The 23,455-nt window shown below is 37.6% G+C and overlaps 1 protein-coding gene across 1 annotated transcript in view; it reads right to left on the bottom strand.

Annotated features, from left to right (window-relative positions):
- Positions 1–23,455, bottom strand: part of CDC5L (cell division cycle 5 like) — a 44,151-nt gene that overhangs the window by 5,294 nt on the left and 15,402 nt on the right. The window contains exons 9-14 of the mRNA XM_027525383.1: positions 22,004–22,152; positions 19,954–20,116; positions 17,602–17,766; positions 16,159–16,239; positions 15,110–15,352; positions 12,328–12,525 (exon numbers count right to left, since the gene is read on the bottom strand). Of these exons, the coding sequence (XP_027381184.1) occupies positions 12,328–12,525; positions 15,110–15,352; positions 16,159–16,239; positions 17,602–17,766; positions 19,954–20,116; positions 22,004–22,152 (999 nt within the window). The remainder of the gene's footprint in view (positions 1–12,327; positions 12,526–15,109; positions 15,353–16,158; positions 16,240–17,601; positions 17,767–19,953; positions 20,117–22,003; positions 22,153–23,455) is intronic.

The raw sequence follows: 23,455 nt of genomic DNA, 5'->3' as shown, positions 1-23,455 counted from the left end.
ATCCTAAAATCTATATGGAACCATATATGCCAGACCCAGAATGCCAAAGCAATCCTGAGGATAAAGAACAAAGCAGGAGGCATGACCCTCTCAGACTCGGCAATATTAGAAAGCTACAATAACCAAAACAGCACTGGTATTGGCACAAAAACACAAATGGATCAATGAAACAGAACAGAGAGCCCAGAAACAAACCCATACACCTACAATTAATCTTCGACAAAGGTGGCAAGAATATACAATAAGGCAAAGACAGTCGCTTTGGCAAGCGGTCCTGGGAAAGTTGGACAGCCACAAGTAAGTCAGCCACAAGTAAGTTTTCTGAGTGAAATCAGAAAACACCCTCATGCCTTATACAAAAATAAGCTCGAAATAGCTTAAAAGACTTAAAGATAAGACATGATACCATAAAACTCCTAGAAGAGAACACAGGTAAAACATTCTCTGACATAAATCATACCAATGTTTTCTCAGGTCAGTCTCCCAAGGCAATAGAAACAAAAGCAAAAATAAGCAAATGGGACCAAATCAAACTTTTAAGCCTTTATAGAGCAAAAGAAACCATAAGCAAAATGAAAAGACAAACTAAGGACTGGGAGAAAATATTTGCAAATGATGTGACTGTCAAGGGCTTAATTTCCAAAATATGCAAGCGGCTCACATAACTTAACAGCAAAACAAATAAAAAATTAAAAAATGAGCAGAAGACCCAAACAGACATTTCTCCAAAACAGACTTACAGGTGGCTGAGGGGCACATAAAAACACTCATCATCACTAATATTAAAGAAATGCAAATCAAACCTACAATGAGGTACCAGCTGGTCAAAATGGCCATCACTAAAATGTCTACAAATAACATGCTGAAGAGGGTGTGGAGGAAGAGAGCCCTCCTCCTACACTGTTCGTGGGAATGCACGCTGATGCAGCGCTATGGAAACAGGATGAAGGTTCTGCAAAAGCTGAACACAGAGGCGCCATGCGATCTAGCAACCCCACTCCCGGGCACACATCCGTGACAGAATCCGGATTCAAAAAGACACACGCACCCTTACGCTCACAGCAGCACGATGCACAGCAACCAAGACATGGGAGCAACCCAAATGTCCACTGACACATCAACGGATAAGACGATATCGTACATCTGTATCTATACACACACACACACACACACACACACACACACACACACGACGCAGTACCCCTCAGCCACTAAAGAGTGAAATGATGCCATCTGCAGCAACATGCACGGACCTAGAGACTATCACAGTGAGCAAAGAATACCGCTTTCATATGATCCCACTTTTAGGTGGAATCTAAAATATGACACACATGAACTTACCTATGAAAGAGAAACAGACTCACAGACATAAAGAACAGACGTGTGGCTGCCAAGGGGGAGGGGGTAGAAGAAGGACGGACTGGGAGTGTCGGGTTAGCAGATACAAAATATTATGTATAGAATGGACAAATAACAAGATCATACTCTATAGCACAGGGAGCTATATTCAATACCTGTTATAAACCACAATGGAAAAGGAAAAAAAAAAGTACATTATTCTTATACTTCAACTACCATAATACAAAATTAGGCTTAAGGAAGGGTTTCTCTTACACTTGAACAGTTTTACAGTTTAATCCCAAATAAGTTATTCATAATAACTTCACCCATGATCCAAACTCAAAGCAGGCTTGAATTTCACAGTATGGGGAAAACTAATTTCTACCTCCAAAAATAACTCCTGGTATCATTAATCCTGAGGCTGGCAGTTTTGGGGGCTGGCAGCGATATATCTCCACCATCTGTATCTCAAAAATGCACTTCTATATATTATACATCAAGCACATTTAAAATAACTGAATAATACTCAATTAATATACCACAGCTGTGATCAAAACAATCCCCTCAAAAGTACAAAATTACTAGATTATTTTTATAAAGTTATAATCGTAAACTTGGCATAAAACCCATAAAGGAGAGAATATCACATTTGGCAACAACAACAAAAATGTTTTTAACTTTTGAGGAGCAAAAAGACTCCATAAAATTAAGAGAAATAACAATTTTCCTATTAAATATGTACAGTGAGCACAAGTGGGTTGCCTCTCAGATGATTCTAAAATTAGGTGAAAAAAATTTTTAATATATATATTCAAAAAGAACTGGAGAGGGACACTTAGCAGAAGGTTTCAACAAAATTCTAGAGCTGCTACAAGAAAGCCTCAGTTTAGAGGGTACAAGGAAAAGTTGAGAGGCAGCAGGCTGTGACGCAGAATTCCATCAGTATAACGCCTTCTCTGGGTGTACATTCTACATCCAACAATGTCCTCACTTCACCATGATCTGCAAACACTTGTTTCCAACAAACAACACTTGTAACTGTGAGGTCAAAGCCTCAGGAATAATTATTAAATCTGTATAAATTTCTTTGTGTCCATTTCTCCTTGCAACTTCTTTCCTCTCTCCTACCACCCTCCAAGCTGATTCCATCAAGTGACTTCTAAAAGCAATCAAAGCCAAGTAGTTTCCGGATAACATATACCCAAATGATACTCTGTAATTCACAATAATATAATTGAGAGTGCCCTGTAACAAGGGAGACAGTGTGACAATTTTTTTTCTGAAATACTAAATGTGAGGGTGGGAGGCGGTAAATAAGTAGAAGTGGTACCATGGGAAAACACTGTCAAATAGACAACACTGATTAGAAAATTGTTCATAGGATGTTTCCTTCAATACTTAGAAACGATATAATCACCAAAACAAATATATAGCTTTCCATTAAACATTCACTTCAAAGCATTACGTCTGATATAAAAATAAACATGTCAATCTCAATGCTTTTTTTTTTTTTAGAATATGTAAGAAGAGCAAAAAATGCCATGTTCCCCAAAATATAAAGTACACTTCTACTGGAAAAGTAGTACTTCATACCTATCCATCTCCAGGTTACTTTATTGAAGCCAAAGTCAAATAAGCCCAGGGCACAGGGGGTGGCAGGGAAGGGACATGTTTTATGTGTCCCTTAAGAATATGAGATGGATCGAAAATTAATTAACATAAAGCTTATTTAAAACCATTCCTATCTTCAACATTTTATAAAAGTTAAAATAAGCTTTTATTCCTCTGCAATGCACTTAAAGACTAAATCCATTAATAAATAATGTCCTTTATAAAAGAGCCATTTTCCTCAAACAGATAACAAATTAAAGTGAGTTCCACAGCAAAGATACATCTACTAAGAGTCAGGAAATACTGGAACAAGTCAGTAGTGCCATGGAGTGAAGTGAATCACTCAGCTGTTTTGAGTTGATGTAGGTTATTTAACCTCTGTATTTCCACTTCTCCATCAATAAAATGGCAGTTATCACTAAAAGTTACGATATAAAGTACAGAAAAGCCGTTAGCCACCCAGTAATATCTGGCACAAAGCAAGCAGTCAACAAATGTTAGCTCTGATTCCAATTATTATAGGTACTAAGAGGTTAACCATTTTGCTCTCCTCTCTAATGGACCAAGGGACTATGGATGACAGTTTAAAACCCTCTTTTAAATTTCAACTTTAATTTTAAAAATGACAGAGATCTCTTCCTGGAAATAAAGCAAGGAAAAGACAGCTGTTTCTTAAGTGAGCAGTCTGCCTCTTTAGGACCACCACACCAAGTAACAGGTACTAGAGTACATCTTTTTAAGCCAATGCTCTTCAACCCCAGCTAAACTTAAAAGGGGCTTCCCTGATAGCTCTGCTGGTTAAGAATCTGCTGACAATGCAGGAGACCCCAGTTCAATTCCTGGGCCAGGAAGATCCCCTGGGGAAGGGATAGGCTACCCACTCCAGTATTCTTGGGCTTCCCGGGTGGCTCAGCTGGTGAAGAATCAGCCTACAAAGCGGGAGACCTGGGTTTGATCCCTGGGTTGGGAAGATCCCCTAAAGAAGGGAAAGACTACCCACTCCAGTATTCGGACCTGGACAATTCCATGGACTGTATAATCCACACGATTGCAGAGCCAGACATGACTGAGTGACATATGTATGTATGTAAATTTAAGAAGTTAACTGTAGAGTTTTAAAAATCTATCACTGCAGAGACTCTTATTTATATGGTCTCAGACTACTGTATTTTTAAAGCCCCTAGATGGCAGGAGGCAATCAGGATGGAGAATTCTGTTTCAGCCACTGTCATTACTGAAGCTAGGTGTCAGCTGTTTTCTCTTAACTAGGCCTACCAAAATGTCCTCATTTCCAATAATAAGTGAACTAAATCCATAAGTTAGTTGCAGCAAATTCCTGATACTATAATTCAGTGTGTTCCAAACATAGCAACATTAGACACTCCAGTCACATGTGGATTCAAATACACATTCCAAAAACCTTAACAGCAAAGAATTTCAAATTAATATATGCAGTGCTTTTTTAAAAAATTAGTCACACAAATTATCATTTTCATCGGCTAAGATAATTCAATTAGCTATACACTGCATGCCATGGAAATTCAATTTCCAATTTGGTGTAACAACATAACACTTAGGCTCAGAAAGTGTTTAATTAGTCATCAAGGCACATTTAGCATGACTTATATCTGGGAATTACCTCACCTCACACAGTTGAGTCATTTATTATTCCCAAAATACCAAAGATTTTAAAACTGCAAAGCTTCCATTTAATGTGAACAATTTTATTTAATTTAGCTCAAACTTTATTAAAGTCTTCTGGCTCAAATACTGTGCTAAGATTTCAAGCAAATATGGAAATAAATTATACAAAAAATTAAAGTACAGAAAAAAAAATTTAGTCAATTAACTATATGAAAGTGTCAGTCGCGTCAGTTTGCAGCCCTATGGACTGTACCCTTCAGGCTCCTTTGTCCATGGAATTCTCCAGGCAAAAATGCTGGAGTGGGTAGCCATTCCTTTCTCCAGGGATCTTCCTGACCCAGAGATGGAACCCGGGTCTCCTGCAGTGCATGCAGATTCTTTACTGTCTGAGCCACCATGGAAACCCCAAATAACTATATGTTAGTACAAAAATATAAAAAAGAAATATATAAAGTATATGTAAATATACCTTAAATGTAAAGAAAGGAATATAGCTTTTAATATTCAATTCTAGCTTATCTTACATCTGCCATCTGATCATTAAAATGTAAAGGACGATATCCACATATCATAAAATGCTCGACCTATGACTGCTCAATACATTTTAGGAGGGGAAAAAAAACTAACCTATAAAGTCTGGCCTTTTTCTAGCCAGTAAATCTCAAGCATGAACCACACACGCATACATGGAACACATCTACCTTGAATCAGCCCCAGCTCCCTCACCCCACACTCATATACAGAAACAACATTAAAGTCCAACAGAGCATAAAAACTTTTTTAAAAAATACACAGAATCAAGAAGAACCAGGCTCTGACTTAACCAGATTAATATTTTAAGCCCTTTTAAAAAATACAACTAAGCGCTAGCAACTGCCCTGAAGGACAACTTATTTTCAACAGAAAAGTACTGGTTCAGGGAGCTTATATTACTTCCTATAGGTGATTTACCAAAAGTTCTTCCAAAATCTGATTTCAAACCACTGCATTTACAGTTCATTTACCAAAAGTTGTCAAAAGTTTTTTTTCAAATCCTTAACTGCACTTAGAGACATACTTTAAAGTCTTCTTAAAACAACTAACAAACTTAGTAACGGAATTAGGATTAAATGCTTTGTTCACTTGTCACCAGACAAGCCTCCCAAATATGGTTATAATGGAAGTTTGTGCTTAAATATGTATCAGCACAAAATTTCTAATGATTTTACATAAAGTTCACTATAACTATTAGCATTTTAAAGTAAGACAACACTGGATATAATTAAAGCTGACTACATCCAAAATGAAAGTGTAAAATTCAATTCAAGAAGAGATGAATGAATATATATCTACATATAAATGTATAGGGGGACCAAGCTGACGAATTTCATGCATCATAATTCTGTTTTACGATATGATGTCTGGAATTTGTTTCAAACAGCGGGGAAGGGGAAATGACATGAAATAAGAGTGGCTACGAGCTGATGGCTGTCACAGCTGGGTGACGACACACTAGGACTCATTACTCCAGTCTACTTGAGGGTGTATTTAAAAATTCCCATAATAAAAGTTTTTTTAAAATTCAGTGTCTACTCCAAAGGATAACTATTTTGTTAAGACTATACACCACAAACCATGAAACATCAATATAATGTAAACATTAAAATGTAAAAGTATGTCAACTGTCTCAACATGCCAAAATGTACAAATGAAATGTTAAAATCCAGTTATGTAAAATTCATTTCTACGAAACAAAATCTGAGCCTTTAAGTATTACTCAAATCTCTCTCCTAAAATTGACCCATGTCTCGTATTTCAGACATTCATCAAAATTTAAACAGCAAAAACTTAGCCACCGTCTTACTCAAGGTAGTTACTTCTTGGTACCTTACACTATCAAATCTAATTAAGCTAACACCAAGAGTGATAATGAGCCACTTTACCTGGTGGCTCAGCAGTAAAGAATCCACCTGCCATGCAGGAGACCTGGGTTCAGTCCCTGTCAGGAAGATCCCCTGGAGGACATGGCAACCCACTCCAGTGTTCCTGCCTGAGAAATCCATGGACAGAGCAGCCTTGTGGGCTACAGTCCATGAGGTCACAAAAGAGTCCGACACAAGGTAGCGACTGAAAAAGAGTGATGATATGAACCTGAGAGACCTGGGAAAGGATTCCTATCCACTAAAACTTACCAACTGTAAGGCACACACTATCTTATTTCATCTTACATTATTTCAGGCTCTCACTTCCATGAGATAAAAACTACTACCCAAATTTTACAAGTAAGAAACATCTGAGACTCAGAGACGTTAAGTAACTTGCCCTAGGCTACACACACAGTCACCAAGAGATGAAGTTCTGCCACTGCGTCTACTTGGAGTCCAACACTAGGGCACACTGCAGCTCAGCCAGATGTCCTCCCGGCCCCAGCCCGTGACATGCAAACTTGCCTGAAGAAATTCAAGCTGCGGCGCTGGATGGCTTAATGCCACCAGACAGTTCACTGAAAAATCATTCCAGACACACACAAACAAGATCTCAATTAATGAACTTGCCCATCACTCCTTCCCTGATTTAGGCATTAACCTGTACGTAGCTACTTGTAAGAATTTTATTTGACACTGGAAAAAAGCTTTCAATTTCCCCAGCTTACATTTTTTAATTCCAAGTTCTTTTATTCTTAACAAGCTACAAAACTATAGGAAAAACATCTCTCAGAAGAATTTTATGGGGAAAAAAAAAGTTTATTTTAACAACTTTTTGAGAAGCTGGGCAGAATATAACTAGAATTATCAGAGACTTCACCAAAGCTAATCTTTTGCCACAGGCTTTAAAAGAGTACAAGTGATCAGGGTTTTCTTTTGTTTTGTTGAATGGTACTTATAATATACTATTAAACGAATGGAGTAGTACATGGTGATCCCAATTTAGTTTTAAAGACCTTTATCCACACACTGATATGTGTGGCTGTACATATATTAAATCTTTTTCTATCATATTTAATCTTATATATACACATCCCAAGATGTTTAATGTGATTACACTTGAATGGTAGGCTTTTCTATTTTTTTTAATTTAAAATTTTCTACAAACTACTGGTATTATTTTTAGAAAAAACGCCTACAAATGTTATTTTTTAAATGCATAGAAGAGAAACTGTCTAAAAAAGACTGGCCAGAGACCAATGGAAAACTGATGGTCCCCAGGAGATGAATCAGTGGAACCGTAAGTGTTTCCTCGGGTCATTACAAAAGGGAGCTGTATGGGACTTATAAAAGTGTAATTGTTACTCTCAAACTCACTAAGTTTGTTAAAGTTACTAAGCTTAAGTAATTCCAAAATAAACACATTATCCTTGGGTCTCCAATACTGTCCTCAGTTAAAGTCTGTTACAGTGAGGTTCAGAAACATTAAGAGCATCCCTCACTAAAATTCTTGCTTGGGGACCCAGATAATAACCTTATACCCCTGGAAAAACAGGTTTCAGAATACCTAAAATAAATATAAAGTTAACGGCAGCTCCACTTCCTAGTCAACATGATCCTATAGTAGTAAAGATGTGATTCAACCATCGAAATGTTTGCAAACAAGAGCCCATGAGTGATACTCCTTTAATCTCTATACTGCTCATTAGCATTGTTTTAGCAGTGAGCCATCTCAATATTGATGAGATGCAGGTCCAATTAAGTGATTATTAGCCAGCATCTATCAGTTAGCAACCATCAGACTGCCTCCCTAAAAAGCAAGCTAAAGCAATAAGGCAAAACCTTACTAGACGCAGTTCCAAGAACAGAAAAGTACCAATAATACAATGCCAAGAGCATTTTACTTTTGCATAAGTTAGGAAATGAAACCCAACAACTACAAGAAACAAATTCAACTTAACGCTGAGGAATAACGAAAGCAACACTGTTGTTATCACAAGAGATCTCTGGTCTAGCTTCCAGAGTTGCTACTAGAAACAACCAAGAAATCTGTTAATGCCTTTAAGGGTGATGGCAGAGAGCAGAACTTGAGAACTGAGAATGTTCCAAGAACTGAGGACTTCTCGCCTGTCACCACACACCACCCCACACATACCCTCCCACCCACACAAGAGCCCAAGTGTAAACCTGCTGAGATACAACAACATACCATCCCTCCACCCTCAAGTGCACACCAACTTAATCCTTACCCTAGGTTTTAAGGGAAGTTTTATCTTGTGTAAAAATAAATGATGATCACTGAGAAAACAGGATCCATCGTGCAGCTAATTTTGCTGAAATATAACCATCCGAAAAAGTCAGGGGTCCCCAAATGAGTTCTACAAACACACTGAGAAGGATTTTAAATGTGTTATCTGTGTTCTTTAAATTACTTTATTTCCAAGAAGTCAATGTCACACGGTATTTCTTGACTAAATTGGCTGTGCCAGTAAAACACAGGGAGAAGTATTACTTCTGGACCTAGTTCCCACCTCTAAGGAAAGCCTTTCCATTTTTACAGCTAACATGACAAAATCTACTTTTCAGCCAAACTTCCTCAACACAGCAGTTTAGATACAATTTCAAATACTATTAAATTTAATGGCAGGCCTAAATTCAGACTTCTCATTTCACTTTTGCACCTACTGGAAATTATTTCACTCAAAATAATTATGTCTTCAGACGATTTCCTATTTCCACTTAAAGTGGAAACAAATTAGAACACTCCAAATTCTATTTGCACTTCCCAAATACAGTAATGACTCATTTATCTGGCATCATCGGAAAAGAAGGTTCTCCACGTTAAGTGTTTTCCAGATAAATGAAGTCTGGAGGAGCAGAAAGCTCATCCGCCTGAGTCCCTGCTGTGTCCCCAGGGCCTAGAGCAGGGGCTGGTCACAGCTGATGCTCAGTAACACACTGAATGTGTGATTAAATAAAGGCCTACGGTTTCAACCGTTTGATGAAAATTCTTCTACAATGGCCATCCTTCTTTTTCTGTTTTATAAAAACATGACACTGAACAGAAATTAAGTTTTTCTTATTAATTGGAGTATCCTCATGAACGGCAAACATGCTACACTCCTACCTAAGACACCTATAATGCCCTCAGAAGCTATTCAAATAACATGGCCTTTTGCCACCATATTTAAATGGCCTCAACATGCTGTGTTTTCATAACTTTTCCTTTCCTGATATTAGCCGTCACTTCTGCTTGCAGGTGCTGCCATTGTTTACACACAGATGTCTGGTAAGGTTCCAAAATTAATTCTATCTCCTAAGCACAATAAAGTATGTGGACTTGGTTAGTCTTTCCCACTTGCTTCTGACCTGTGACTATCTTCTGATTCTATTTACTTAAAGGACTCCTTGTACCAGCCAAAACATTCTACATAAAACCTGAGATGGTTCTAACTAGTTTTAAATGAGAATCTTAAGGATTTTAATTTAAGTTCTAAGTTTCAAATACTAATCATGAGTAATGGCTTGAAGACTAGCTCCAAAATAAACCTCAGGGCATATTTTTTTAATCCATTTAGGAGACACCAAGCACGACAAAGCTGGATTTCATCTTGCTTGATACGGTGTGATGGGGCCCTAATTTAGATTCACTGTTCCAGAGCTCACGCAGCAGAACTCAAGCACACTGGCAGTCGGGAACTGTGCTCAGTACAGCACGGCACGTCTCCCTGAACCTAAGAGTGCACGGATAATTTCAGTACAGCCTTAAGTTTATATAATACAACTAGAGTTCCTTCCCCACAACAAACTCTGAATAATGTTTATAATTTAGCAATCAACTGAAATGATGAAAGAATTACCACAATTGAAATAAAATATTTATGTATTTCAAATCAGGAGAACTGTGTCTTCAAAAACTCAAATAAGCTAAGACAAATCTAGTTCTGAATTAGGGATGGATACAAATAAAATGAGGGATTTGTTTATTTGTGTTTTTGAGTCTCTTTTCTTCTTTTTAAAGATTTAATGAACTTTCATTTGAAATAAGCAGAGTTTACTAAATTAAAGGATTTGATTACGTGTTCTTTAAAAGTAACTAGCTGAGTAAACATTAAAGCAAGTTATCCAGGAGTCAAGAAAAGAAAAATTACTTCAGACTGTTTTATGAATATTCTTCCAAAATCACCAATCCTTCAGCAAAAATAGTTCAACGGAAGATTTCGGTTCCTGGTACTGAACTGAACAAAGAGAACCACATGTTTCTAATGGTTGCTCATAAACCACCCAAATAAATCTCCAAGAGAACAGCAGTGGTTCTCTCTGTATCTTTCCCTTCAAAACTCACAAGACCAATTCAACATAGAAATAAAAATTACTGTACTTTATGGCACCACTCACTTTGTGACACATTTATTTGCTGTCATGAAAGTTAGTGCCTCAACAAAGTAAATGAGATTTGGGGGAAAAACTTTTTTTTATATTTTAAACAGCACAAAATGTCCTTACCATTTGAGCAATAAAGAGTTTGCCCACCTCAAATGAGATTTTCAAACCAAGGGAGAGACCTAAGCATTTATATACAAAGGTCACAAGGAAGCTTTCCAAATAGCTTTCCAGTCAATTATGATGCTGACCTTAGAACAGAATTACACTGCTAACTACCACTTATCAGAAATGAAGCCTACACAACAGAAAACATAACTGAAATTTAACCACTGATGTTCTTTTTACTTTCCCTGACTTGTGAGTTAAAACACGGAGCAACAGCACACCCTGCTGGAAGTCAGTAACACAGCTAGAGTAACCAGTAGCAATGGACTGTTAAAATTTTACCCAAGATGAAAATCACTTCAGGAAGAAACTCTGATTTCCCACCAAATGAGAAAAGAAGTTCACGAGCATTACCATTAGGTGCCTAGACATGTGACCTTAAAGGTAAAATTAAAAATTAACTAAAGTTTACTGCTTTTTCCAGCTCATTTCCCTAGCTCCACACAGCCCCAACCACTCCAAATGACTTCACTGTTTTTTATTTTAACCCTAAATAAAATATATTCAAATCTACTTTACTTATGGTAATCACGTAAGAGGAACTTGAAGCCACTTTCTGCACGTGACTGCCTGAAGCACCCCTTTATACTTCCCATCCCAAGATACCTTGGCCTCAGAAACACCCCTGAAGACCACCGTTAAGAATTCACAAGGCAGCCTAGCAGTCCATGAACCACAATTTACATACCACTGGCAAAATTCCTACACAGATTCTGGAATTCAAAACATGCAGACTATATTAAGAAACCACATGCTATGAAATTCCCATCGAGTACCTTTCAATGTTTTCACAGACGTGAAAAATGATGGAAGCCACTGTCTAGGTAATCCAGCTCAGCGCTCTCCCTGTAGCAAACTCACAGGAATCAGAGAGTGAGCAGAAAGGTACTGAAGTTTTTTAAGTGTGCCCTCTTGGTTACAGAAAGAAAGCTCCCTGGTCCACTGATCTCCCTCCTTAGAGAAAATTGCTATTTCAGCACGCATCTACACTGTTCTGAGCGACCAGTGTTCACTTTTTGGCTCCTTGCTCCCACGTGTAGAAGGTTCTGATTGACCTGTGGTCAACTTAGAGCTCTCTTTATCACAAAGCCCAGCCATCCTGAAAAACCAATGCAGATCAAACACTTCAGTGCAGTGCAGTTTTTCTCAAGAAATTCAAAAACAATTACATCTATTTTTCTGAAGTTGTATGAGTTTCATTCATCAGAGGTATGAGTTTGATTCATCATTTCAATCAAAGTACACATTTAAGGTTGAATATTAAAAGGATACCAACCTCAAGCCTCTTTTCCAGCGACTCAATTCTGTCCTTTTTGCTAGCCAGGTTGGCCCGGGTGTAGCGGCTCTGCCCGGGAAGATACAAAACTTGACTGTAGCACTCTTCCCACACCTGGTTATAAGCTTCACTTGAGAGTTCTCCGTGGCTCATACCTTGTTTGACCACTTCCATCTCCTGTACCAGAACATCCTGAGCCTGTCACAATAATAATTTCAGTAAGCTTGAGGACTAGAGACACTTGCCATCAATAGAAAGTTTTAAAAGACTGGTCTTTCCCTCCCTGGGCAAAAGCAATGAGCTTTGGTTGACTGACGGTTTTTGGAAGGGGGTTATAAATATCTAAGTGAAACAAATTAAGCCTAGAAGTCAATGCAGATTGATCTGAAGAGTCAAGCATCCATGTATTACGCCCAATAATATAAACATTCTTCGCCTTCACTCATTAAAACAGCAGCTACCATTTCTCAGGCGTCTACTATGTGCCAGGAACTGGACTGAAAAGTTTTACCTATTTTATCTCCAAACAGCATACCACTCTTACAGAGCAGTCAACATTAACCTCACTGAAGTTCATGAAGCTCATTAAGGTCATTAACCTCATTACAGTTCATGAAGCAAAGGCTCAGAGAGGTTAAACAATTTGTTCAAAAACACAACACTAGGAAGCAGAAGAGACAGGCTCACACCCAAACCAAAGGTGACCAGTGCATGGGGGTGCTCCTTCCGCTCACCACCAACCCCGACACTTCCGACTTCCCAGTGCAGTGAAGGGGAATTAGGCAGGGTTTTTTTTTTTAACACATGCCTTTTTTTTTTCATCTGAAAGAATGTCTCTGACATTACCAGAGAATAGGACTGGAAGCACAGATCAAATAATGACAGATCACAGACCAATTGCTGGTCACTAGAAAAGATTCTGTTTAAGATGATAGAATGAGGATGGAATTGGACAAGCGGAGTCCAATCACAGTTTTAGCATTTAAATAGCTATCTGAACTTGCTGAACTTCTGTGAGCCCGTTTCTCATCTGGAGAGGGGAGATAATACCTAACATGTTTGTTATGAGGATTAAGTGATACAGCAAGACACAAAGAGCCAGCCCAGCAGCAGACACACAGACTCCATCAGCATACCACATGAACTCTTTCCAGCCCTTTGCTTCATGGCTCATGAAAAACCAACAATTACTTTTTGTGCTTTATAGAAAGCTCTCAATCATTCCAGGAACATCAGAAAATAAACACAGACCAAAACATAAGAAAAATCAAGATAAATAACAAGCATATGAAAAAATTTAAACAAAAAAAAAAGAGGGGGATCAAGTCTACAGAATATAAAGAATGGATCCTTTTAAATGATACCTCTTAGAGGAAATAATGGAAACAAACCAATTTTAACACACTTAATGACAACTGGGCTCTTTATTATCAGTGAAATGGTATTTAACTCTGAAACGGTACATGGTAAAAATTGACAAATTTAGCTCTTACAATGATTAGGAGAAAGTACAGCTAAGTTCCACTGAAACTGTGCCTAAAGAATCTGCTAAGTAATAGGTGCTTCAAATTTTTCAGAACACAGGGGACTACAAACAGGTCATAAAATACAGGAGGATGAACTGCTTTGTAATGGTTTCATATAAAATTCTAAAGCACTACTTACAATTATTTTCAAAGCATGCATTAGAATCTGTCCCTTACAGAACTTCTATTAGTAACAATGTGATCTTTGTTTCAGGTTTCCATATATACAATAAATTCAGGAAGACTGATTTCCTCAAATCCATCTTCTCATATTTTCACTCTAACAAGAGGAAACTGTTCAAGCAATGAGGTCATTATCTGATTCTTAACAGAGGGTAGCTTCCATGGCACTTACTAGAAGACAGCAACTCAGTTACTCAGAAGCAAACTGCAACAGAAATCTAAACCCTTCTTCCTCTATTTTCTAAATATTCTATAATAGACATGTATCACTTATACAGTACGAAAAAGGGAAAGTAGGAAAGAGAGAAGGCGAGTACAAGAGGGAAAAGAGAAGAATCTGGTTTCCTCCTAAGTCCACCCATTCTAATGGACAGGTACTTCACTGCCCCGCAGAATGAAAGACTAAAGAAAGAAGACTTCAGCAAAAGACCACTCCTCTTCCAACCATGACACCAACTCTCTTTTCCTGGATCACTGTACAGATTTCTAGGCACAATCACAGCTGTTTGCTCTGTCAAAGCAGAAAGAATAAAATGCATATGGAGGAAGAGGCAGGACAGACGTTGTATCATACAGAAAACATTTCTTTATTTCCTTATCCACAAGGGCAGGGGGAAACCATGTCAGGGAAATACATGCAGTAAACGGTATTTCCTTTCTGTGAATGGATGAAAGGTTTAATCTGTAAATATTTTAATACATTCTTGTTTTTTCATAGTATTCTAGGTAAGTGAGGTTTAAGTATTAAAGGCAATCCCACCCTATTCAGAGACAGCAAAATTAAACCCAGAAAATGACAACTGTAGGAACGATAAATGAGGCACACACCCATGAGACAAAAACACCCTGTCATCAAAGCCAGTGTCTCTCTGATAAAGGTCTATCATTGAACATTGTGGAGAGGGGAGGGGAGAAGGGAGGATGTCTGCATAACATTTAACATGAAATTTCTCTCTTAACCATATATTTCTGTTGTTTATGAACATCCATATAGGAAAATATGTTCATGTTTGTCCATGATACACAGTATCTAACAAATACTTAAATCCTGAGACAAAAATACTCAATGATACCTTTTTCAGCTCTTCCTTGGAGAATTTTTCATAAGGGTTATGTTCCAGATAGGCAATGTGCTCTGCATTATTGGTACCAAATCCTACAGTTTTTCCTTTTTTATTTCCAGATGGCTCATAAGGGTGATGTAGAAGGTCATAATGAAGCATTGTGATCATTTCCTTTTTGATCAGTTCTTCACTTTTCTGTAAATCTGTTAGAGGTGGTTCTACATTTAACGGTCTTAGAATTGTTTCATTTACCTAAAATTTTAAAACAAGTACAATTATTAAACATAGTACTGCAACATACTACTATTACTACTTCTTCCAGCAATGAATTAAATACAGGCACACCTTGTTTTACTGTGCTTCCCGTAACTGCAATTTGCAGACAAGGTGTTTTTTTTCACAAACTGAAAGTTCGTGGCAACCCTGAATTGAGCAAATCTATTGGCACCATTTTTTCAACAACATCTGCTCATTTTGTCTATGTCACACTGGCAATTCTTGCAATATTTCAAACATTTTTTTCATTACTACTCTATCTGCTATGGTGAGCTGTGATCATTAATGCTACTACTGCAAAAAGATTATGACTCAGGGTCAGAAGCTTAGACGATAATTAGCACTTTTTTAGCTATAAAGTAGCTTTTAATCAAGTTATGTACATTAAGTACATTAAGGTATGTACTTTTTTTAGACATACCACTACTGCACACTTAAAAAACTATAGTTTAGTATAAATGTAACTTCTATACACACAAGGAAACAGAACAATCCGCACTTGACTGAGTGACGTGCATTTCACTGCAGTAGCCTGGAACCCAGCTGCAGTATCTCCAAGGTATACCTAAAGCAGTTTAACATTTTCGAAAGAAATTATTTTTTTCTTTCAAAATTCTTATTTGTACCAGTGAAGCATTTAAAAGACTGGATCTGGGAACTGCTTTACTATAGTCCAGAAAGTAGATGAAATGTTGTTTTACAGACTTTATGAATAATATAAAATACATCAATCACATAAAAAGAAACTTAAAACTTCCTAAGGCAGAAATTCTAATACTTACTTCTGATGGTCTTGGCAGATCCTTCTGGACAGCTTTGTGCATTCGTTTCATTTCCTTTACACGCTCTGCATCTCGTATGGCCTAGAAAAATTATTTTTATAACCATTTTTACAGCTATACAGTATCTGACACATTTCAGTAAAGGTGAAAACACTTTCATCTATAAGAACATGTATGTTCAAGAACTAAAGCTGTAGTAATCTGTGTAAGTTTGTAGAAAGGCAATATAACGCCACTGAAATTAGCCAGTCTATTCATTCTCATGTTACAGCACAAACTAAGAACTTCCAACAGCTACTAGAAGCATTCTCCAGATTTGCATGGCTCCCTTAATCAGATAATCATTCTTTTCTTGTCTAAAAGACCAAGTCCTAAACTTAGAGGGGATGCTTCCAATTATCCCTCCTGCAATACAACCTTTCCCTTCCACCTCAGAAGCTATTGATTTTTTATTTAAAAACCCAGCCAGCAAGGGTGCAGTTTTATGACTCTTAAATTATGAATAATGTGGGTTGACACAAGAAAACTTTAAACCATTTTTTAGAATAAATGTAGCTCAAAATAGGGAAGAGAACTAAATTCATAAAGTATTATCATACATCCCCCACCAAAAAGCACATTCATGTGGTTTCTCTCTAAAGCACGACTTCCATCACTCCAATCCCTAGAAGTGATTCAATTTCTAAAAATATCCCAAATAGGCTGCAACAAGAAGTCCTGAAGGGGATCACATGATCTCAGTTTTAGCTCGTTTTACCACTTTCAAGACATAAGACCTGGGACAGTTAACTTAATTCACCTGAGTTTCCTCATTCCTAAAATGAACCTGATACCTATCCTACTTATATCACCTGGTCGTTATGTACATACGAAAAATAATTAACTAGAAACTATATTAGTACAAGGTGTTACTAATTTTATTCTGATGCACTCTGAATTTCCAAATCCACAGTTTTTAAATTTTCTTTTTCATTGGAGGATAACTGCTTTACAATACTGTGTTGGCGTCTGCCATACAACTTGAATCAGCCATAAATACACATATGTTCCCTCCCTCTGGAACCGCCCCCCCATCTCCCAGCCCATACCACCCCTCTAGCTTGTCACAGAGCACCGTGTTGAGCTCCCTGTGTTACCCGAAACTTCCCATTAGTTTACACTGACGAAGAAAAATCAACCAACCAACAAATCAATCAATAAGATGTACTTGTTTTAAGACTGGTCTTGGCAAGAGTGAAAGCAGTATCTAATAGACTACTTACACATATTTTAAAGGAGCATAATGAATTTGACAGAGGATATTTAAACTGCAACGTGTATGATTATACATTTTAAGAACACCTATCAAGATTGATCTAAGTACTTTCCTTTAGTGCAATTTTTTTCAATACTGAAAAAAACACTAAGTAGAGATCCTGGGACATGTTAACAGTCGTCACCCACCTGCTTCCGTGCATCCACATCAGCAGCATCTTCAATGTAAGTATCATCTATTTCACGCTCTTCCAGTTCCTTCTCAGCATTTTCTGGTAGAACAATTTCAAAGTCATTCTTAGGAGCAGGAAGACCCAACAATCCTAAACGTAGGTGTTCACGAGATTCTCTTTCCTGTAGAAAAAAATTAGTCTTTCTCAATTTATACACATTAAAATACTCAACTAATATTGTGTAAGAGTTTCTAAAACACAATTAGCCTAATTTTAATTCTAGAAAAATGATCCCTAACTTAAGGGTTGAAACAAAATTTTGTTTAATTTTTATCTCTACTTCTTCCCTACATTAAGACCAATCATAAAAACTTAGATTTGTGGTCAATGAATTTACTCTGGGATAGTCTAATAGCAGGTTTGAGAATTATACCTCTGGAGGGCAAAAAAACAAGAAGTCCTTTAGGATTTCCTTTTAAGGATTTCTGAAATTTAATGGGAAATGAAAGAACAAATTCAAAAGTAAATTTGTCCTTGGATAAATAAAACCTAATCTGAAAAGGCAGCTGAATTTGTGTGTATGATTCTTTTTCATGCAAAACAGGTCATATGCAAGCCAAAGAAAACAGCTCATACTTCCTCAAAGTGCCTAGTACCCAAAGTCTTCCCCAGTCCATCCTCAGCTCACCTGTCTGTCTCATTCCCTACTGGTCCGTCACATATATGCAAGAAGGGAAGACCAGGTGAGCTGCTACGTCCAGAACATGCTCCATGCTTACTCATGTTGTGATCTCCACATGGGACAGCCCCCCATCCTACTTCCGAGCATACCTCCTTCAAGGAAGGCGTTCCTAGTACCCACCCAGCAAATGTGATTTATTCCTTTCTTTGGCCACCCTTAGCATGTTGGTTTTACTCAAAGGGCTTTATTTTGTTCTTATATTATAATTATTTTTGGATTTGGTTTAGTACTGCCAATCTCTCCAGAGCATAAACTATTCTTTAAGACAAGGGACATCTTTACTCAACTTTCAATCCCATGAAGTGTCCAGATCTGTGCTTTTACACACATTAGATTCTTCACTTGTTTAATTCCTATGTAGCCATTCAGAGTCAGCATTACATGGTATCAATCCAAACATTTAAAAAAATTCTCAACTAACCAAATCTATACATGAAGTTAGAATTAATTTGTAAAATAGAAGCAAACCACCATTCAGTTCAGTTCAGTCCAGTCACTCAGTCGTGTCCAACTCTTTGCGAACCCATGAATCGCAGTATGCCAGGCCTCCCTGTCCATCACCAACTCCTGGAGTTCACTCAGACTCATGTCCATCGAGTCAGTGATGCCATCCAGCCATCTCATCCTCTGTCGTCCCCTTCTCCTCCTGCCCCCAATCCCTCCCAGCATCAGAGTCTTCTCCAATGAGTCAACTCTTCACATGAGGTGGCCAAAGTACTGGAGTTTCAGCTTTAGCATCAGTCCTTCCAATGAACACCCAGGGCTGATCTCCTTCAGAATGGACTGGTTGGATCTCCTTGCAGTCCAAGGGACTCTCAAGAGTCTTCTCCCAACACCACGGTTAAAGCATCAATTCTTCGGCGCTCAGCTTTCTTCACAGTCCAACTCTCACATCCATACATGACCACTGGAAAAACCATAGCCTTGACTAGACGAACCTTTGTTGGCAAAGTAATGTCTCTGCTTTTGAATATGCTATCTAGGTTGGTCATAACTTTCCTTCCAAGTAGTAAGCGTCTTTTAATTCATTTTTTAAAATCTCACAATGATCTTTCACGGTATAAATAAAAGGCTCAGTAGTAATGTAATAAAAGCAATAACATGATCAAAAATAAAACTGTAACTTTTATAATTAGCTTTCTATATCACCTTGCAAAACATACAGAAGAAAAACTTCATTAAGGTCAGCAATGAACATCAAATTAACTTGGCTCTGATACTTTGTCCTTCTAAAAGTACAGAGGCAAACAGAGGAATCAAAGTTCAAAATCTAATTTATGAGGCATTTGAAATTCATACCTTATTTTAATAGGAAAAAAATCAGTGTACCATTCAAGAAGCTAAACTATTAATTAGTAAATAATAAAAATTAAAAATCACAAAAGATACAAGGAGCGTTACTATCAGCATAATCAATACTGAAAAATAAGAATAAGAAAAAGTAGGCTAATAAGACCAAAAGGTTTCCCTTCTCAAGTCCTACAAATCATGTTCCTTTTCTAGTGTCTGCAGGTTACAGAATCTGAAGGCATATGAAATACGCACTGACAAGGGGAAAATTTTTATTTTGGTACCCTTGAGGTTTTAACTTTTTTTAAAAAGTACTAAAAGAGAATTGACACAGACCATCTGCTTCACATAAGAGGGATCACTGTAGTCTGCCATTCCATCCTCAGGATTAATGTTTAACTTGTCTCGAAGAGGAGTTCTACCCGGGGTGGAGTTAATAACTGGTTTGGGAGTCGTCCCACTCCGGGGAGTCAGCCCTTCAGATCCATGAGAAGGAGTCCTAGAAAGACAGAAATTCTAGTTAATGAAAGTGCCAACTTTATTTGAATTGTGCTTCCAAATATTTCTCACATAAATTATTTTATAAGAAAAGAAATAAAGATTCCTAAAATTTTGTCTCCCTATCTGGTTTTAAGTTAGACCTCTCGGTTAAAATAAAGGTTTGGTTCAGCTAACTCAGCATTTACACGCAGTGTATTTATTTTAATACTTGAAATAAAGTCATGATAGCTAGTATTTTTTCACCTTATTAACTAGGTCCATAAAACATTTTTCAACCTTTTCTTAACACATCAGGGTGGCTAAGAACACACAGTAGTCAGGGAGGTTGGCCACCACACTTAAGACCCCAAACGACTCTCATTGAGTTCAGTATCTTCAGCTTATCATTTGTCTCCTCCCTGCCTATAGCTGTTGGCCATCACATTCTCATCACAGGTATGCATACTTCAAGTTTGTTTGGAAACCAAACACCAGACTTTTAGGATCACATCTAAATATAAATTGTTCTGAGTTAGGTCCTAGAAACTCTCTGAAATAAAACCCCTAAACTTCATACCATACAGTTTAAACGTCCAAAGCTTCGGACTTCTCTGGTATTCCAGTGGTTCAGAATCTGCCTGCCAAGGCAGGGGACACAGGTGCAATCCCTGGTCCATCCCTGGTCTAGGAGAATCCCACATGCTTGGGGCCACTGAGCCCGTGCACCACCACAAGAGAAGCTACCACAGTGAGAAGCCCGTGCACCACAATTAGAGAGAAGCCCCAACTGCCACAACTAGAGAAAGCCCTCGCATATTAATGAAGACCCAATGTAGCCAAAAATAAATAATTTTCTTTTTATATGTTCAAAGACTTTTGTTTTTTTGATTACTTCCTGAATCCTGGCTGTGTTCCAGACAGGTGATGCTGCCAGAGAGCGTTCCCAGAGGTGAGGTGAGGTGCTACCATATAAGACGTGATTCCTGCCCCCAAGGAGCTCACAATCTAGTTGAGAAACAAGACATACACGGGAGAAAGAGGGATTAGGCTCTCTTGCAAGCCTTGCGTAAGTATTATGTCACATAAGGTTTTCGCTGCCAATGTTCTTGATCCTGCTGTCATGCACAGCTATAACAGAAATGCTTCACATACTTAACCAGTAAGAGGACAAATTTTAAAATTAATAGTAAACCCCAACTATTTCTAACCTTAAAAGCTCAAATTCTATTTTAATATACGTTGTTTCTATAATATTTGTATCTTAAAAATTCTTTAAAAACAGTAGCTTAAAACAAAAGAAGTTAAAAAAAAAAGAAGTATAAACAAATACTGAACTCCAGTCAATGATTTATATGACAAAGAAGTGTTTAGGGTGAAATGTACTAATACCTGCAACTTGCTTTGATATGTATTTAAATGCAAGATAGGCTGATGGCTGGATGGATACATGATAAAGCAAACACAATAAAACCTAAACCATGGAATCAAGTAGTGAGTATATGGATGTTTGCTTTACCATTCTTTCAACCTCTTTAAATGTTATACATTTTCATGATAAAATGTTGGGGAACAAGCAACAGTAATACATGCATAAAAGGGATTACAATTTTTATAAAAGTCACCAATCATCATTAATAATGGATGGATCTACTTCTTAAATCAGATTAAAAGTATTCACAAACAGGGTGACAGCACCAGAAACTCTGAAAAAAGAAGGAAGGTTCATGTAGTATTTGACTAGTTCCTAAATACTATAATGTTATTTGCTTCTATGAATGAGGGGAACTCTAAAAGCAAGTTAAACACTAATTTCCATTTTCTGTCAACATTTCTAAAGCAAACACATTGTCCAAGTCCTCGGATTCAGGTTTTTCTAAAGCAGAAATCAGTTGTTTATTTACAATACCTGAATGGGGTAGAAAGAACTGTGTTTGGAGTCTGTACAACCTGCCGCTGTGGTGTCACACCTGAGAAGTCGCTCTCATGCAAAGGGGTGTTGAGTCCACCTTTTAATGGGGTGTCCACATTGGTCAGAGCCATGAGGTTTTGCGCTTCCTGATTAACAAGATAGTAAACAAGCATGTTCTAATAGTTTAGACAGCTTAGCAAACCCCTCTCTTATCGCCCTACTACACAAAAAGCAGGCACAATTCTTACATATTTTCTCAATGAAAACCAAGAGAGAAAAAGAATATTGAACCATGGAAGAATTCAATACTTCCATTCTTTCTGACATTAACATGTCAGAAGTTTTGAAATAGTTTTATATGTCAAGAAATGTATATGTGATTGTGGCCTCACATACGAAAACCATTACCCAAGAACTTTTCCTATTTCCCATGCCAAGCCTCTTTACATGAAGAACTAAGAATTCAACTTTCCCAACATGAGCTTAAGCTAAACATCAGAACACCCAGTCTGGCTTTATCACGAATTCTTGATCCAATCTTCATTAGACTCTCTGAGTCTCAGTTTCTTCCACTGTGAGGTTAAGATATTACCAACTGGTCTATCTACTTCATAAGAAAACTCAAGAAGACAGATTACTTTCTGAAGTCTTGCTTGACCTTTTCAGGTTGGACTGACATGCTCTCTTTACAGTATAACCCTCTACTATAACCCTGCACTCATTACTAACACAGCACCCACAACTCCTAATCCCCAATTCAGGGTCTGTGGCAGGCTACATTTTCCATAGAGTCACAGCCAAGTAATTCTCATCTCACATGCTCTTCTTACAATCCAACACTGATACTCCAACCACTGAACTGTACATTATAAAAGGATAAATTGCATCTTAAAAAAATATATATATATATTTATACACACACACACACACACACACACACACGTGCTTCCCTGGTGCCTCAGACAGTAAAGAAACTGCCTACAATGCAGGAGACATGGGTTCTATCCCTGGGTTGAGATTTCCTGGAGAAGGAAATGGCAACCCACTCCAGTATTTCTGCCTGGTAAATTCCATGGACAGAGGAGCCTGGTGGGCTACAGTCCATGGGTTTGCAAAGAGTCAGACACAACTGAAGAGACTTAGCATGCATATACCCGTCTAATTAAAAAAGAGAGAGCTCAGAAATTTAAAATATGACAGTAGAAATTTAAAAACTGTATGAAGGTAAAATTCAGAAAATCTCCTAGCAGTGAATCAAAAAGTCACTTAAGACAGAAAACCAGAGAGGAATAGCAAAATAAAGCAATGAAGGGGAGGAAATTTTTCTAATTTTCAGAATAACTTCCCAGAATTGAAGGTCATGAGTCTACAGAATGAAAAAACTCACCAAGTACCTAGTACAGTGGTTAAAAATAAACCCACATCAAGAAATATGCATGTGAAAAAGAG

This window comes from Bos indicus x Bos taurus, chromosome 23 (assembly GCF_003369695.1).
Source record: "Bos indicus x Bos taurus breed Angus x Brahman F1 hybrid chromosome 23, Bos_hybrid_MaternalHap_v2.0, whole genome shotgun sequence".
Classification (NCBI taxonomy): domain Eukaryota; kingdom Metazoa; phylum Chordata; class Mammalia; order Artiodactyla; family Bovidae; genus Bos; species Bos indicus x Bos taurus.
Note: the sequence above shows the minus strand (reverse complement) of the source record. Positions and strands in the feature narration are given on the sequence as shown.